This window comes from Delphinus delphis, chromosome 8, assembly GCF_949987515.2.
Source record: "Delphinus delphis chromosome 8, mDelDel1.2, whole genome shotgun sequence".
In the NCBI taxonomy this organism is placed as follows: Eukaryota; Metazoa; Chordata; class Mammalia; order Artiodactyla; family Delphinidae; genus Delphinus; species Delphinus delphis.
The window spans coordinates 17,443,469-17,457,372 of record NC_082690.1 but is presented as its reverse complement, the minus strand read 5'-3'; the positions used below and the strand labels follow the sequence as shown (position 1 = coordinate 17,457,372).

Below are 13,904 nucleotides of genomic sequence, written 5' to 3'. Positions count from 1 at the left end.
GCAACTGTCCGGGTCTTATAAAGTGGTCTTGTTTCATTCTTAACTACTTTGCCCATTCCAGCTAAAAACAGTTAACAGACTAGAGAGTAATTAGCGGTATGCAGACTTGCCAGAGGGTAAGCCATTAGTGGTTTAATATCCATTTGATAAAAACACCCGAAGTTTCCCCAAGAGCCCATGAAAACCATTTTATTTCAACTTCCCTCAAGGGAAAAAAACATATAATCTTGAAGAACACCTGTATTTCTGGGAAAATACATGCTGGATTCTGGTCAAACCCCCCTCCCCGGAAAATAAGAAAGTCAGCTCTCACAAGGGGGCGTGCACGGAGCTGAGGACCATGGCTAATGGAACTGAGGCCAAATGAACAGTACAGCATGCCTGATGGTCACTGCCGTTTTCTGTGAATTAGGCATCTCTGCAAACAATGGATATTTGCATCTGTCCCTGGCCCGAATCCCATATTCTTTTTTCAACATCTCTTTGTTGATACAAGGGGATGGAAGAAACACACAGCAAACAGTACAAGAGGTATTCATTCTCTTGGAAAGGAAGAGTCCATGCCAGCGGTCCATGGCCAGACTAGCTAGGATCACTGTCATCCCAAATCTCCAATTCCTTTTCAGTAACAGTTCTTGGCAGGTAGGAGCAGGCTTTGGGCCTTGTGAATACTATCAGAGTTGCAATATGAAGGCAGGGGGCAAGGAAGGAAGGAGGGAGGAGAGAAAAAGTTCTTATGGTTATTGCTGTCACTTAGGGGACTTCCAATGGTGCTTACAGAAATGAAATTTTCTGGGTAGTCTTCTGTTACTTCCATGTGGGGAGGAACATGCCATCTGGCTTGAGCAAAGAGACCACACAAAGGTTGAAGCTGCACTGTACCACCTCCTTGGGCAGAGGTGACCTTTCGCTGGTTGCAGGGGGAGCCTGCCCAAGGACGTTCTGCAAGCACTGCCAGATGCCACATTACCTCTGCACAGCTTCCTGATCTGGCTCCCCATCCGAGCTCTCCTCGTCCACAGGGGTAACTGCTGGCACTGCCTGAAGAGAGACAGGAAGGAAAAGCTCAAGGTGGCGCTTCTTCTGCAGGAGCTCTTACTCTAGACACTGGGCTTGGGGCAGGCCTCTCTGTCACTTTTTTTTTAATCTGCAAAGCTTTTCTAGGATCCCTGGGTTACACAGAACTTTCATATACCTTTCCATTGTTCCATTTTTACCTCGCTCGGTTGATTTTAATTTGAATTTCTTCCTCTGATTCATCTTCCTTCGTTCATTTATTCATCCAACAAATAGCTGAATGCCCACTATGTTCCAGGACAAAATGTGAATTAATAAAGTTCTTGCCCTTGTTTTACAGTCTAGTGGAGGACAGAGATAGGCAAACGGACAAGTACAAAACAGCAGGACCCAGTCATGGGCGCTTGGGAATTGAGGAAGGCATTCTGGAGGACACGGCCCCAAACCTGAGACCTGAAGGATGAGCAGGAGTTAGCCCAGCAAAGAGGGGAAGGGGTCGCAAGCGTCTGAGGTTTCCAGGCCAAGAGAAAAGAGAAGGCCTGCGGGTGTCTGAGGACCTGAAAATGTAGGAGAAGCTTGTTTACCTGGAATGTCCAGGAACTGACCTGTTGTTTCATATTAATGTTATTTCCAGACTTTAGATATCCTTTACTCCAGAAAAGCATACCGGTTTTTTAAAAGCACACTTTAGTACATAACGTAAAGTTGTGTAATTACAATTCAATGCTTTAAAATCGCCGTTACGCACCAAAACATGTAAGTGAAATGAGGACCGCCACAATGCATGCATTACTGTGACTCTTCCCGTCTGCCTGTGGACTGGAATGCTGTATATCCTGGATAGCTACTCACAGCCTGTGGCTCACATAATCACCATGCCTCAAGCACCAGAGCAAAAATCATACCTCAGTTATTACAAAAGAGCATTTTTTTAACGGACAATAATTATAAAACAAAACAAACTTTTGGAATAGTTCCATTGTCTGTATGCTCCTAGGGTTTCCGGATCCCTTACTACAGTTCTACAAGGCTGGAGTGAACAGGGTTAGGCAGGAAGTGGCTACAGACGAGGCAGGAGAGGAACACTGTGGCCAGTTATAAATGGCCTTGAATACCACATTAAGAAGTTTATTTTGAGAAAAGGCAGTGGTGAATCACTAAAGATTTTAAGCAGGGACATGATGTTACAAGATTTATATTTTAGAAAGCTGGCTTGCTTTAGCTGCAGCATGGAAGTGGCTGGTGATGAGGATTAGAAGACAAGCCGGAACAAGGAAGCCGGTTAGGAGGCCACTGTGCTAATCCAAGCAAAGGAGGACAGTGGCTTGAGTTAGAGGAAGGGCAGTGGGGATGCAAAGAAGTAAGATACTTACTTCACAGGCCCCGGGTAACTGATTTGACATGGGGAATAAGGGAGAGGGAAGAAGTAAAGATAATACCCACATTCCTAGCTTGTCTAACCAGGAGAGTGGCGGTGCCATTCACTGTTACCCAGCAGGAGAAACAGGTTTCACACAGTCAGGATAAGTTCATTTGAGGACACGCTGAATTAAAATGGTAAGTACTTGTTGAATAACCAACTAAATTCGTGCAGTCGGTAGTCATGTATACAGAAGTATAGAACTCAGAAGAGCATTCTGGGCTGGAGAATCACTGAGTAACTGAAATTAGAGAAGTGGACAAGATCACTCAGAGAGAGCATGTAAAATGAGATGGAAACGGGGCCTCAGATAAAACTCTGGGTTTCACCTACTTCAAGGAAAAAGAAGAAAGGGAACCTGAAAAGGAGGTAGGTGCAAAACAAAAAACAAGGAGAATGGGGTAAAAGACGACAATATTTCAAGGAGAAAAATGGTCAGCAGTGACTAATACAGTTGGGAGGTCCAAAAAGATGAAGATTAAAAATGTCCAGTGGACTTACCAACAAAAGCTTGTTAGCGACCTTGGCAAAAACAGTTACAACGGACAGAGTAAGTCACCGCACCTCCCATAAAGCTGTCCCTGATCCTTCATAACCTACATTGAACTTGCCCTTCTCTGAGTGCCTCTGCCACCTACAAGTCCATGGTCTTCACTCTGGTACTTAATCACATATGGCCCTTTACTGTTATTCCAATACTTCACATATGTGGATCTTACTGTCCCATATTATAAGCTCAGTGAGGCCAGGAACCGTGAATATAAATTCTTTCCTTTTCCCGACAGCAGTGTTACTGAAAGTGTGGCCCGTGGACCCGTGCCAGTCCACAGACTGTTTCGTTACCAATCCAAAATACGGTGGGTAAAGAAATAGAGAGTGAGATTTACAAACCTTTACAGCAACTTAACGGAGTAATTTTTTTCTGTTGAATCAAATAAAATTTAGCCTTGCAGTTCATATATTTAAAAAGTTTTACTTCTCTAACAGTTCACTTTCATTTTATTTTACAAAGGTATTTATCCCTGATGGATGGATTGAAGGGGAAAAAAGGTCCTCAACTAGAGATACATTAAGAAGCACTGCCCTAAAGCACCCAGTAAGGGCTATGGATATAATTAGCACCCAATCTTAAGGCAGCATGAGACTAAATGAATGAATAAATGAATGAAGGAATGAATGAATGAATTTACCTACGACAGAAAAATAATCAGAAATAAACAGAACCCAGCGGAAGAAGAGAATCTTTGAATGTGACCATCATATATAAAAAAATTGGGATTGAAAGATACCAGCTGTCAGGTTTGAGCTTGTGAAAGCCAAATAATCAAGTGATTCAGGTTGTACCGAAAGTGTGAGGTAGTGTTAATCAAAGGAGGAAGGGTTGGCGAGAATGTAGTTTTGGAAACCAGTCTAAAAAGCAATTAAGTCCAGAGAAAACTGTTAGCTTCCGCTGCCCTCTGGCAGGGAAACGTTACCTGCAGGAAGGCCAGGTCTGAGGCTAATGCTCCCCCCTGCCCACCCGCCCTCGAAGCGCAGGGCTGCAGCTGCCCTTTATGCAAGTATCTATAAGTAGCCCCCTGAGGATGAGGCCTCCAGAAGCAGGCTGCAGTGTGGAAATTATTTGGTTAAGTGAAGAAGTTAACCAAAAATTAACTCTGGAAAATTCTACCAGCCTGAAGAAAATGGGAATGACACTGAGCATCATACACTGAGGGAAAGAAGAAATTCAGACATTTAGGTTGGAGACTCTAGGTTCTACAACCTCTGTATCAAAGGCCTCTGAGAAAGCAAGTTGGGCTTCGTGCTGCAACTCACTGGTGTCATGGTGACAAGAGGGGAGGGTCCCCGTGGCCGCTTCAGCAGCTGCTGGGCATGCAGTTGGATGTTGGCGCCTCCATCTGATGCCCTCCGGCCAAGGGGGCCCATTCCGTTCAGCAGCTGCAGGGTGGGCGGCTGTAACAGGGACTGCTCCTGTCAGGAGTAGAATGGGAAGGGGCAGATTGGTGAGGTGGGGGGAAAGGAGGAGAGAAAACCGCGGCACTCTAATCTACTGAAACTAAGGGATCCTACGATGATGACGTAGACTAGAGAAATCTCCCCTCTCACCCGAGCTGCTTTGCAAGAGAAATCATCCTTCCCTATAAGGACACCCTTAAATCCTGGGGACAGTCCCTCAGAGTCTCTCAAAGGAAGCTCAGATGTGCATCTTTAGGGGCCAGCCCTCTCCCGTTTCCGGGTACCTTGTATTCCAGCTGCCCAGCTGGCTGCAGATTTTGCATGGGCAAGAGGTTGTGCATGAAGTTCATGTTAGGGGCCACCTGCAGGAATGGAGCCTGCGGGTTGACTCCAGGAAAGCCAGGCAGCAGCTTCTGCAGATCTTCCATAACCTCCGTGCTGATAGGAAACAGGATGACACAGAAGTTCAGTTACAATTCTCACTCACAACCTATATCCCCAAAGTGATGAAACTGCTAAGTTCAGCACAATTTATTTTGTTTTATTTCTACTTATATCTATTAAGTAGAATAGATATATAGAATAGATATATATTCTATTTATATCTACTTTCCTCCTAAATCTGTATTTCCCTCTATGATCCCAGAGCGAGTGGAGGTGTGTAGAGCCTAGCGTGCGGAACCTGGCGCTCTGCCATTTTACTATCTGGGCCTGGGAATCGCCATTCTTCACGGACCACTCATATAAAACCAACAGCTCTGAGCCAAGAGGAAATGCTGGCCCCAGTCCAGTTCAGGTTTCCAAGGCCTGGAGGTGAATGGCAAGTTTCTGGAGGAGGACACAGGCCATCCACTAAAACAATGGCTGCCCGAAGTAGCAACTGATTCACCAGGGAAAGAATGCAATCGGTGCCGTCAGTGCTGATGGGCAGATAAGCGTGGATCTGTCGAGCTCCAATGATGGGGTTTACCGCACACTTTAAAATAAGAGCTCTTTCCACTAACAGCGCGACACGGGACTCCACCCCTTTGCAGCTGAAGCAGTCTCTGGAGCCAGAATGTTCCCCTATTGCCTGTTTGATCGTAGGCTGAGAATGAGAAACGTGAAGCAAGCAAACCAGCAGGCAGGGGAGGCTTTTCTGGAAATTGAGAACTCAGAGAAAAAAGAACCCTAGCTTTGCCCCTAGCTGAGCTCTCAAGAGAGCCCTGGCCACACCCTTTTCTTCCCTCCTCTGTACAAGAAATAGCCAGAGAAGAGGGGTGGCTATTTCAGTCGTGAGAATCTCCAAGTGCAGAACAAAACTGGGAGAGCTGGTCTTCAGTCCACTTCCCCAGCGTGAGGGCAGCAGGGGACACACTGAAGGACTGTTATGGGGAAACACTTGGGGAAACTGGTACTTATTTGGCGTGTTTTTGGATTTTTGTCTACTTAATTTTTAACATATACAAATTATATCATACTATTTGTCCTCACTTCTTAGATGAGTCTTGCATTAGGATATATGGCAAACAACATCTCTAAAGGCTGTCAAACTCGGATGAATTTTCAGGGGTACCTTTACGTGGCTTAGATCAGAAGACCTTAATCTTTGTGGGAAAAGACATGCTATGCTCTTCACCAAAGTACTGTGATTACCTGCCACGATGGTGGCTTTCAGCCCACCATCCATGAGGGACAGCTCTGTGATTTTTAGTCAAATCCAGTCTCATCTACCAGGGACCCTGAACTGAGTTAAAAACATGTCTTGGCCACTGGATTAGATCTCATCTGGGAGATACAGTGAAGTAGGGAAAATGTGCCATGGTAGGAACTCAAAGTCAGTGGGAATTCTCTGCCCGGGTGTTAATCGGGCAGATACTCACCGTGGGTCGGCCACGCCCACTGTGTGCCTCCTCATCGACAAATAGCGGACCAGCGCTTCAGGGGAAGGCTCTTCACCCTCATCACTGTCCAAGTTCACCGTCCCATCCGGCTGAGGAGGAGAGAAACACAATCAAATTAGAAATAAGAAGTAAGGAAAGGCAGCAAGGCTATGGGCAAGAAAGCAGTTTCAGCTGACAGCTATCAGAGGATGCTACTTGCCTCCACAATTTGATTCTCTGGGTTGATGAGCTGCACCTGGGGAACGCTGATGTTCATAGTGGTACCAGCCTGCTCCGCCTGGAAAGCAGTACGCACACAGACACACGTTCCTTCAGTACCAGAGGGAAATAATGATAGGCTTGCAAAGCATTCTTGAGTGCTAAACTCTATGTTTCTACCTCTGAGTCTCTGGTTCATCTGCCCTTAGAAGCTACCAGGAAGCATTCTTTAGAGAGGACAGTCTCTCTCAATGATTTGCTGTTTCTTTAAAAAAAAAAAAATTCAACTATTGTTGTCCCTCCCAAGTACTGGGCTACTCTTCCATCCTCTCTGTCAAAGAAAGGTTCAGTTCTTTGCTTGACCTCTGACAAAGCAAGAGATGACAGCCGGGAAGGGACAGAGGTACGGAAGAATAGGAACTCTCGTGACCTAGAGTTAGTGAGCGATGGCTAACCAACCCCCCTCCATGTTACTTGTCCTGAATCTGGTCACTGGAGTTATTGCCCACCTGGATGTTGACTGGTGCTTGAAATGCCACGGCTCGGGGCGTGCTAGGAGGTAGTCCCACACGCAGAGTTTTGTGTCTCTTATGCCGATCACACAGCAGGCTGTAGATTGCACTATAGTGATCATAGGCATCTGATCTTAATGACTACCAAGAGAAAAGGGGAAAGAGCAAAACACCTGGGTGATGTGGCATGTCAATGACCAAAACCCTTTTAATAGTAACATTAGAAGACCAAAGCGCCTTCTTTCCAAGGCCCAGACAGGGGCAGAGGAAGAAGAACGGGAGGGAAACAAAAAGATCCAAGTTCCCAGGAAGAAGGAATAATGGAAAAGGCAGGACAGAGGGAGCAGAGCGACACCCCACCTTGTTCTCCACTCATTTACAGATACCTGTAGTGTCCGCTCTTTGTCCAGTCCCATGTCCTCCATGGCTAAGAGGACATCCTCATTTAGGGGGTCCATCTGTCTTTCTTCCTTCAGCTGCTGGCATTCAGCTATTAACTGTAACAGAAAAAGGCAAGCTATCTAACTCCCAATCAACCATGTCGAGATGGCACATCATATATAATGAACAAGCTGTTCCATGCTGCCTGGCTTGGGAGATTCTTGGCCTCAGACAAAGCCTAAGCAAGAAAGCCCTGGGTACTCAACTAGGAGCAGATAAGATCGTTAAGGCCACTATCTTCCTGAGCTCCTTGGGGTACCCGGGATGGCTATAGTGGTTCAAATAAAGGAATGCTACGGGAGCCACTGGACTGAGCACACTAAGAGAAGGGAAACAACCCCGTGGGAGGAGGCTGTACTGCCCCAAGAGCCGGGAAGGGACTCTGATTTGGGGACAAGCAGCAGGGAACTGGTATCACTGTTCTCCAACAATTCAGCTGGTTTAAGATTCCTTCTTGCTGGCTTCACTTACTTTAGGATTACAAACAAGTCTGTACCCAGGCCCGCCTTTTCAGGTCCTGGCCTGATTACAGTCTCATGCAGAAGAGACTGCAGTAGCCCTAAGAGGAGTTCCCTGGGGCGAGTGGTGCCCAGCTCACCCTGTCAAAGCTGGGATCAGCGTCCCCTAGCTTCATCCACTTGTGCTTGCAGATCTGCTCCATGGAGAGGCGCTTGTTGGGGTCTAACACCAGCATGTGGCGGATCAAGTGCTCACATTCTGCAACAGACACAGAGCCTGCGTCAAGGTCGGTGAGGGAAGCACCGCTGGGGCTGAGGAACTAGAGGCAAGGTGAGCAGGCGGCTTTTCAAGCTCCTGACTTCTAATTTGTTTCTCTTGCTTTGTGATCCTTACCTATGTCCTTGCTTACTCCAGGAGAGACTGGGCAAAGGCAGAAAGAGGTGGAGGAGAGAGAAATTCAAGTCTGGTAGTCTGGTTACTTAATACCTTCACTAAAAGTCAGATCAGAAAAAAATCTGGGGATAATCCCTGGATTTCATTTATTTATATTATGTACGACCTCATTTAAGGCAATTAATGAAGAGTTTTGAATGTCCTTCTGAAGAGATTCAGTTATCTTACAATGTCCTCAAAATAGTTCCTCCCTCCTCTATTCAATCCTATGTGCATAGTAAGGCTTTCAGCTTAGGGTCCAAAGCGCTCATCAAAACTGAAGGAATTAGATGTTCTGATGGTTCCAGGTGTGGGGAGAAAGGCACAGGCACAGAAATGCCTCCCTACCACACACTGGGTCTCTGCTGGCCTTACTGATCATCTTCTCTGCGGGTGCGTACAACTGGGCTCTGAGCTAAAGAGATTCAGATCAAGAGACATCTCTCTCGGGGAGCTCATGCTACAGAATATATTGCAAAAAGAATGACGGTTTCGAAATTAAGACGCCTATATTCTGATTTCAAAACCACCCTCTTATTTCTAAGTTTTCTCATCTGTAAATTGGGGGTTTTGAGGATGAAGGTGGTGATGATGATGATAGAAACAGCAGTATTAAGATACTCTTCTGAGCACTTTACACAATTATTTTTATCTCATTCAATCCTCACAGCAATCCTAGGAGGATGGAACTATCATTCTCATTTCGGAGATGGTAAAAATTACGTGCAGGGAAGTCAAGAAGCTTGTCGAAGGCCACATAATAGGTCAGATTTCAAACCAGACAGTCTGACTCTTTGGTTGGTGCTCTGATCCACACCCTATCTCACCCAGAACCCGCAGAACAAAGTCCAAAGTCCTTTGACCTCCCTGAGCTCCAGCACACGGGCCTTCTTTCTAGACCGTGTGCGTGCTTCACTCACCCCCTCCAACGGCATTTACACGCGCTGTTTTCCTCAGTTGGGGCGGCCGCTCCTGAACCCTCACTTGGCTGGTTCCTTGTCATTTGGGAAAGGGCTTAAATGTCACTTTCTGAGAAAGACCTTCCCTGGCCGCCTCATCCTCCTCAAGTAGGCTTCCAGTCGCTCTCTATTACATCACACTGATTTTCTTCACACTAATGACTTCTTTGTGAAATCACCTTGTTTACTGCTTATCGTCTAACTCCCCGCCCCCCCCGCCCAGGTAAGGTCTACGTCTTTCTTATTGCTGTTTCCAGCACCAAACCTGCAATGCCAAAGATGATTATTACACCTAATAGGAGCTGAACAAACAGCTGCTGAATACGTGAATAAATAAATATTTATTGAAACTCTAGTCAAACAAGATTGTATTTGTGGAAATGCTTTTTAAAACTATAAAATTCTCTATAAGATACAAAATTGTCTGTTTCTGTTTTACTCCAGCTGTCCTGAAAATAAAACTGGCTAGTGATAATAACAATAATAAATTAAAGAGAATTTAATAAGTTAAAAGACTTTTCATATACAAGGCACTGTGCTTACCAACTCTATTTCATTTAATCTTCACAACAACCCTATGTTAGATACTGTTTTCAGCCCCGTTTATAAAAGAAGAAACAATTAACGTAACCAACCATTGCAACCTAAAGGGCTGAGCTAGGACTTGAGAGCTACGCTCTTGCACATTTTCACGTGGATACAAATCATTTGGTATGTTTTTCCAGAGTAAGTTCAACTCTGAAACCCCACACTTTCTGCACCATTTGGCAAACACCATTCTATATCACCATCGTGAAAGGAATACAAAGAGTGATTAAGACAAATTACTCTTAATTTTTAATTTATTCTAACTTTAAACGAAAATACAACAAAGCAATATATCCCTATATCAAACTGATATTACGGGAATCATCAATTTGTTCTTGCTTTATGATCAAAAGTATATTCAAATGCAGTGTGGATCTCAAAGGCTGTGGTTCCTATATCCCTATAAAACAAACGCCATCTACAACATTAAGCTTTTATTAAAATTATGTCTCCAGAGCAGCAAGGCTAGACGCCACAACTGTGGTCTCTATGGAGATGATAAATATCGCTGCCACACATCTTTATGGTCTGCAATCACTTGAGAGGAAAAAAGTGTTCTTGATTTAGAAAGTTACTAAAACTAAAGACCCCCATGTAGGGAGAACGCCTGGGCCTGATTCCAAAGCTGGGAAATTATTGTTAGGCCCTCTAGATGGCACTCTGCTGTTTTCTTTTGGTTTCCACATAGCATCTAGTGCATGAACAGTAGCCACATTAGTTCTGAATCAGATGACCAAGGCAGAATGATGTTTAGTTACAGGCTCACTTTAAAACAGAATTCTCAAGGCATTTTATTAAAAACAACAACAACAAAAATTAACACCACTGTAGTAAGTCCTGATTAGAAGATGTATCTGGTTCAATATCAGGATCTTGAAACCTCTATTAAGTCATCCTTAGCCATTATTTGGTTTCAGATGCCTTGAAAAATCTCCAGAAAAATATGAACAAGAATTTATACACAAAAATGTGCGTGTATTTTTAGTCTATTCAAGGAGCCCCCAGAGCCTGTCACAGATTCCACAGGCGTCTACAGGTCCCAGGCCGAGAACGCCTTGTTGCGGTGGCAACACCTAACGGATACAAGCTCTTATCTGTGTGCCCTATATAACACCCAGCGCCCAAAAGAGCAGAAATCTAACACTCTTCATATGTTGCACAGATGGCAAAGTATGACAAAATGTGGAAAGCCAGGGTATTATTATCAACTCATGTTTCCTAGGTGTCACATATAGCTCAGGAAATTATATTCAAACTAGACTGGAAAGTACCATTCTACATAAAACATGGAAAGAGGGTGAAAACAAAGGAAATAAATGCTTTCAAACCTAATAACACAATTAACCACTGGACAGTCAATTGAAATGAGTGGAAAGAAAATGGGGCCTCAGATCAAAGAGTACAAAACATCATCAACTTTCCCAGATGCCAAAGAGAACTCTATTTTAATGTCAAAAATGTCCCCATCGCTTGTTCCCTCTCAAAGGGCAGACCTTTGCTACTGAACAGAACTGAAGCACTTGGGGCAGTGCAGGAACCCTCGGCTCTGCGTGTTCGCAAGTGCCAAGTGGCCTCTGCAGTGAAAATCGCTGTGGTCCCGCGAAACCTGATGCCATCAGAACCACCGGTGACTAGAGGATGCCCAGCTGAGACCCTGCCCCGCGGCGCTGACAGCATTTGCATGACTCTGTGGAGAGAGGGCTGCTGTAAGGGCAGGGTCCTGAAACGGGAATTAAGTTCAGACTGCCATCTCAAGTTGTAATTCCATCTGAGGCGGGGTCTTTAACACCTTTTTTTCTTTTTTGACCTTGATAATAAACAGCTTTCTCTAAGAGGCTGAAAGCATTCAGCCCGAAGGAGAAAATAATAAAGGATGAAGAAGGGGAGTTAAAAACCAACTTCAAAATTCACCCAAGATTGTTAATAGAAGCTCTGTCTCTAGTTTCCAAGATAGAAGAAATAAATAGAATAGCTTAAGAAAGAAGTTCCTGACTAAAACTTTGAAAACATGTCCCCCGAAGACAGGGTAAAGGTCATGAGGCTGATTTATCTTGGAGAAGAGAAGGTGTAGGCAGGAAGGGGCACACTGGGTGTTCTTCAAGTATCTGAAGGATATTTATACAGCAGACAATGTGCATTTATATTTTGCTGCTCCAGGGCCCTGAATTTGGAATAATTATACGTAACAAGTTCAATTTAGGAGAAATCTTTCTAATTATTAGAGTTGATCCAAAGTACTTGACCAAGGTCCTAGGGATCTAAGGAGGGGCCCCTTAGGGAAGTGAGGGGGGCAGTCAAGTAGGCAGGGCCATACCTGGAGCACAGCTAATTTTATTTATTTTATACATTAGTATTCTTAGTAAGGTTTTATTTAAAAAATTAAGTCCAGGGCCTTCCCCGATGGCACAGTGGTTAAGAATCCGCCTGCCAGGGGTGGTGGTATGATGAATTGGGTGATTGGGATTGACATGTATACACTGATGTGTATAAAACTGATGACTAATAAGAACCTGCTGTATAAAAAAATAAATTAAATAAAATTAAAAAAAAGAATCCACCTGCCAATGCAGGGGACACAGCTTCGAGCCCTGGTCCAGGAAGAGCCCACATGCCATGGAGCAACTAAGCCCGTGCACCACAACTACTGAGCCTGCGCTCTAGAGCCCGCGCACCACAACCACTGAGCCTGCATGCCACAACTACTGAAGCCTGCACACCTAGAGCCCGTGCTCTGCAACAAGAGAAGCCACCGCAATGAGAAGCCCACGCACCACAATGAAGAGCAGTCCCCGCTCGCCGCAACTAGAGAAAGCCTGCGCGCAGCAACAAAGACCAGTGCAGCCATAAATAAATAAATTAATTAATTAATTAAAAAAATAAAGAACCCCCCCTTTTTAAAAAAAAAAAAAAGAAAGAAAATTAAGTCCAGAAGCAACTGAATAGGATGAACTCTTTGGTCTCCTCCAACTCCAAAAACGATATAACTATGAAAAGGGAACAATTTGACCTGAAATATCAATTTGACCTGAAATAAATATCCTTATTGTCACGAGAAATGTCTAATCAGAGGCTGGCATTTGAGATGTCGTTAGAAGGGCCCCAGTATTAGGTGTGAAGAAGACTTGGGATCCTTGAACGTCTCAGTGAACTCTGTGTCCCCAGGGCCCGCATAGCACACGGTATGTAACAGGTTCTCAGTAATGCCAGTTGAAAGAAACACGGGACTAGGTGACTGCTACAATTCCTTCTAACAACTTTAATAATCTGATTCCAAGAGCCCACAATAGAATAGGCATTCTCCATGCTTCAAGCTAGAGAAAGCAGCCAACTATCACCTTACAGAAGATTAAGATGTGGCACTGTTTGGGGGCAAAAGCCTGGGTCAGATGATTTCCAAGGCCCCCCCTTGCAGCTTTAGAGTTCTTTGTCTCATTCACACAGAGGGTACTTACTCACTGATCTTTTCTGAGGCTGCACAGAATAATGTGTAAATCAGATTACCACGTGAGGAGACGTCTGCATGTGGCCTAGCCATAGCGTCTAGGTTATGGTACAACAAACCAAAACAGCTCCTGGCAGATAAATCTTCTCCATAAACCCTGTGGATGTGTCTGAAAGTATTAATAATGTATCCTTAGCCTCTTAAGAGAGTGAGGGTGAGAGAAAGAAAAGCGTGGGAAACAACACACGGAAGGAGGGAATGAAAGATTAATAGAGCAATTCATTCAAAAATATTATTTAATAATAATTACTAACATTTACCAAGCACTGTATAAGAGCTAGGCAGAGTGCTAATTAAAATAAATTAACCCTTTAAGTTAATTTAAGCATTTAATTCACACACTAATGCTTATTAGTATTATAAATATTTCACAAGTAAGGAAATTAACAATCAAGTAAGTTAAGAAACCTGACCAGATAATAAGAGGCAAAACCAGGATACAAATTCTGGTCAGTGTTATGCCAAAGCCATATAATACCTAAATTAATTGTTGATGTATTAGGTAGTAGCTAGAGTATCTTTATGAAAACATATCAA

At 44.2% G+C, this 13,904-nt stretch overlaps 1 protein-coding gene across 5 annotated transcripts in view; it reads right to left on the bottom strand.

Annotated features, from left to right (window-relative positions):
* SIK3 (SIK family kinase 3) overlaps positions 1-13,904 on the bottom strand; it is a 247,073-nt gene that overhangs the window by 24,170 nt on the left and 208,999 nt on the right. For all 5 annotated transcript variants that reach the window (XM_060017902.1, XM_060017904.1, XM_060017903.1 and 2 more), the window contains exons 7-14: positions 8,026-8,144; positions 7,373-7,483; positions 6,984-7,127; positions 6,476-6,553; positions 6,256-6,365; positions 4,678-4,831; positions 4,253-4,408; positions 971-1,041 (exon numbers count right to left, since the gene is read on the bottom strand). In XM_060017902.1, the coding sequence (XP_059873885.1) occupies positions 971-1,041; positions 4,253-4,408; positions 4,678-4,831; positions 6,256-6,365; positions 6,476-6,553; positions 6,984-7,127; positions 7,373-7,483; positions 8,026-8,144 (943 nt within the window). The remainder of the gene's footprint in view (positions 1-970; positions 1,042-4,252; positions 4,409-4,677; positions 4,832-6,255; positions 6,366-6,475; positions 6,554-6,983; positions 7,128-7,372; positions 7,484-8,025; positions 8,145-13,904) is intronic.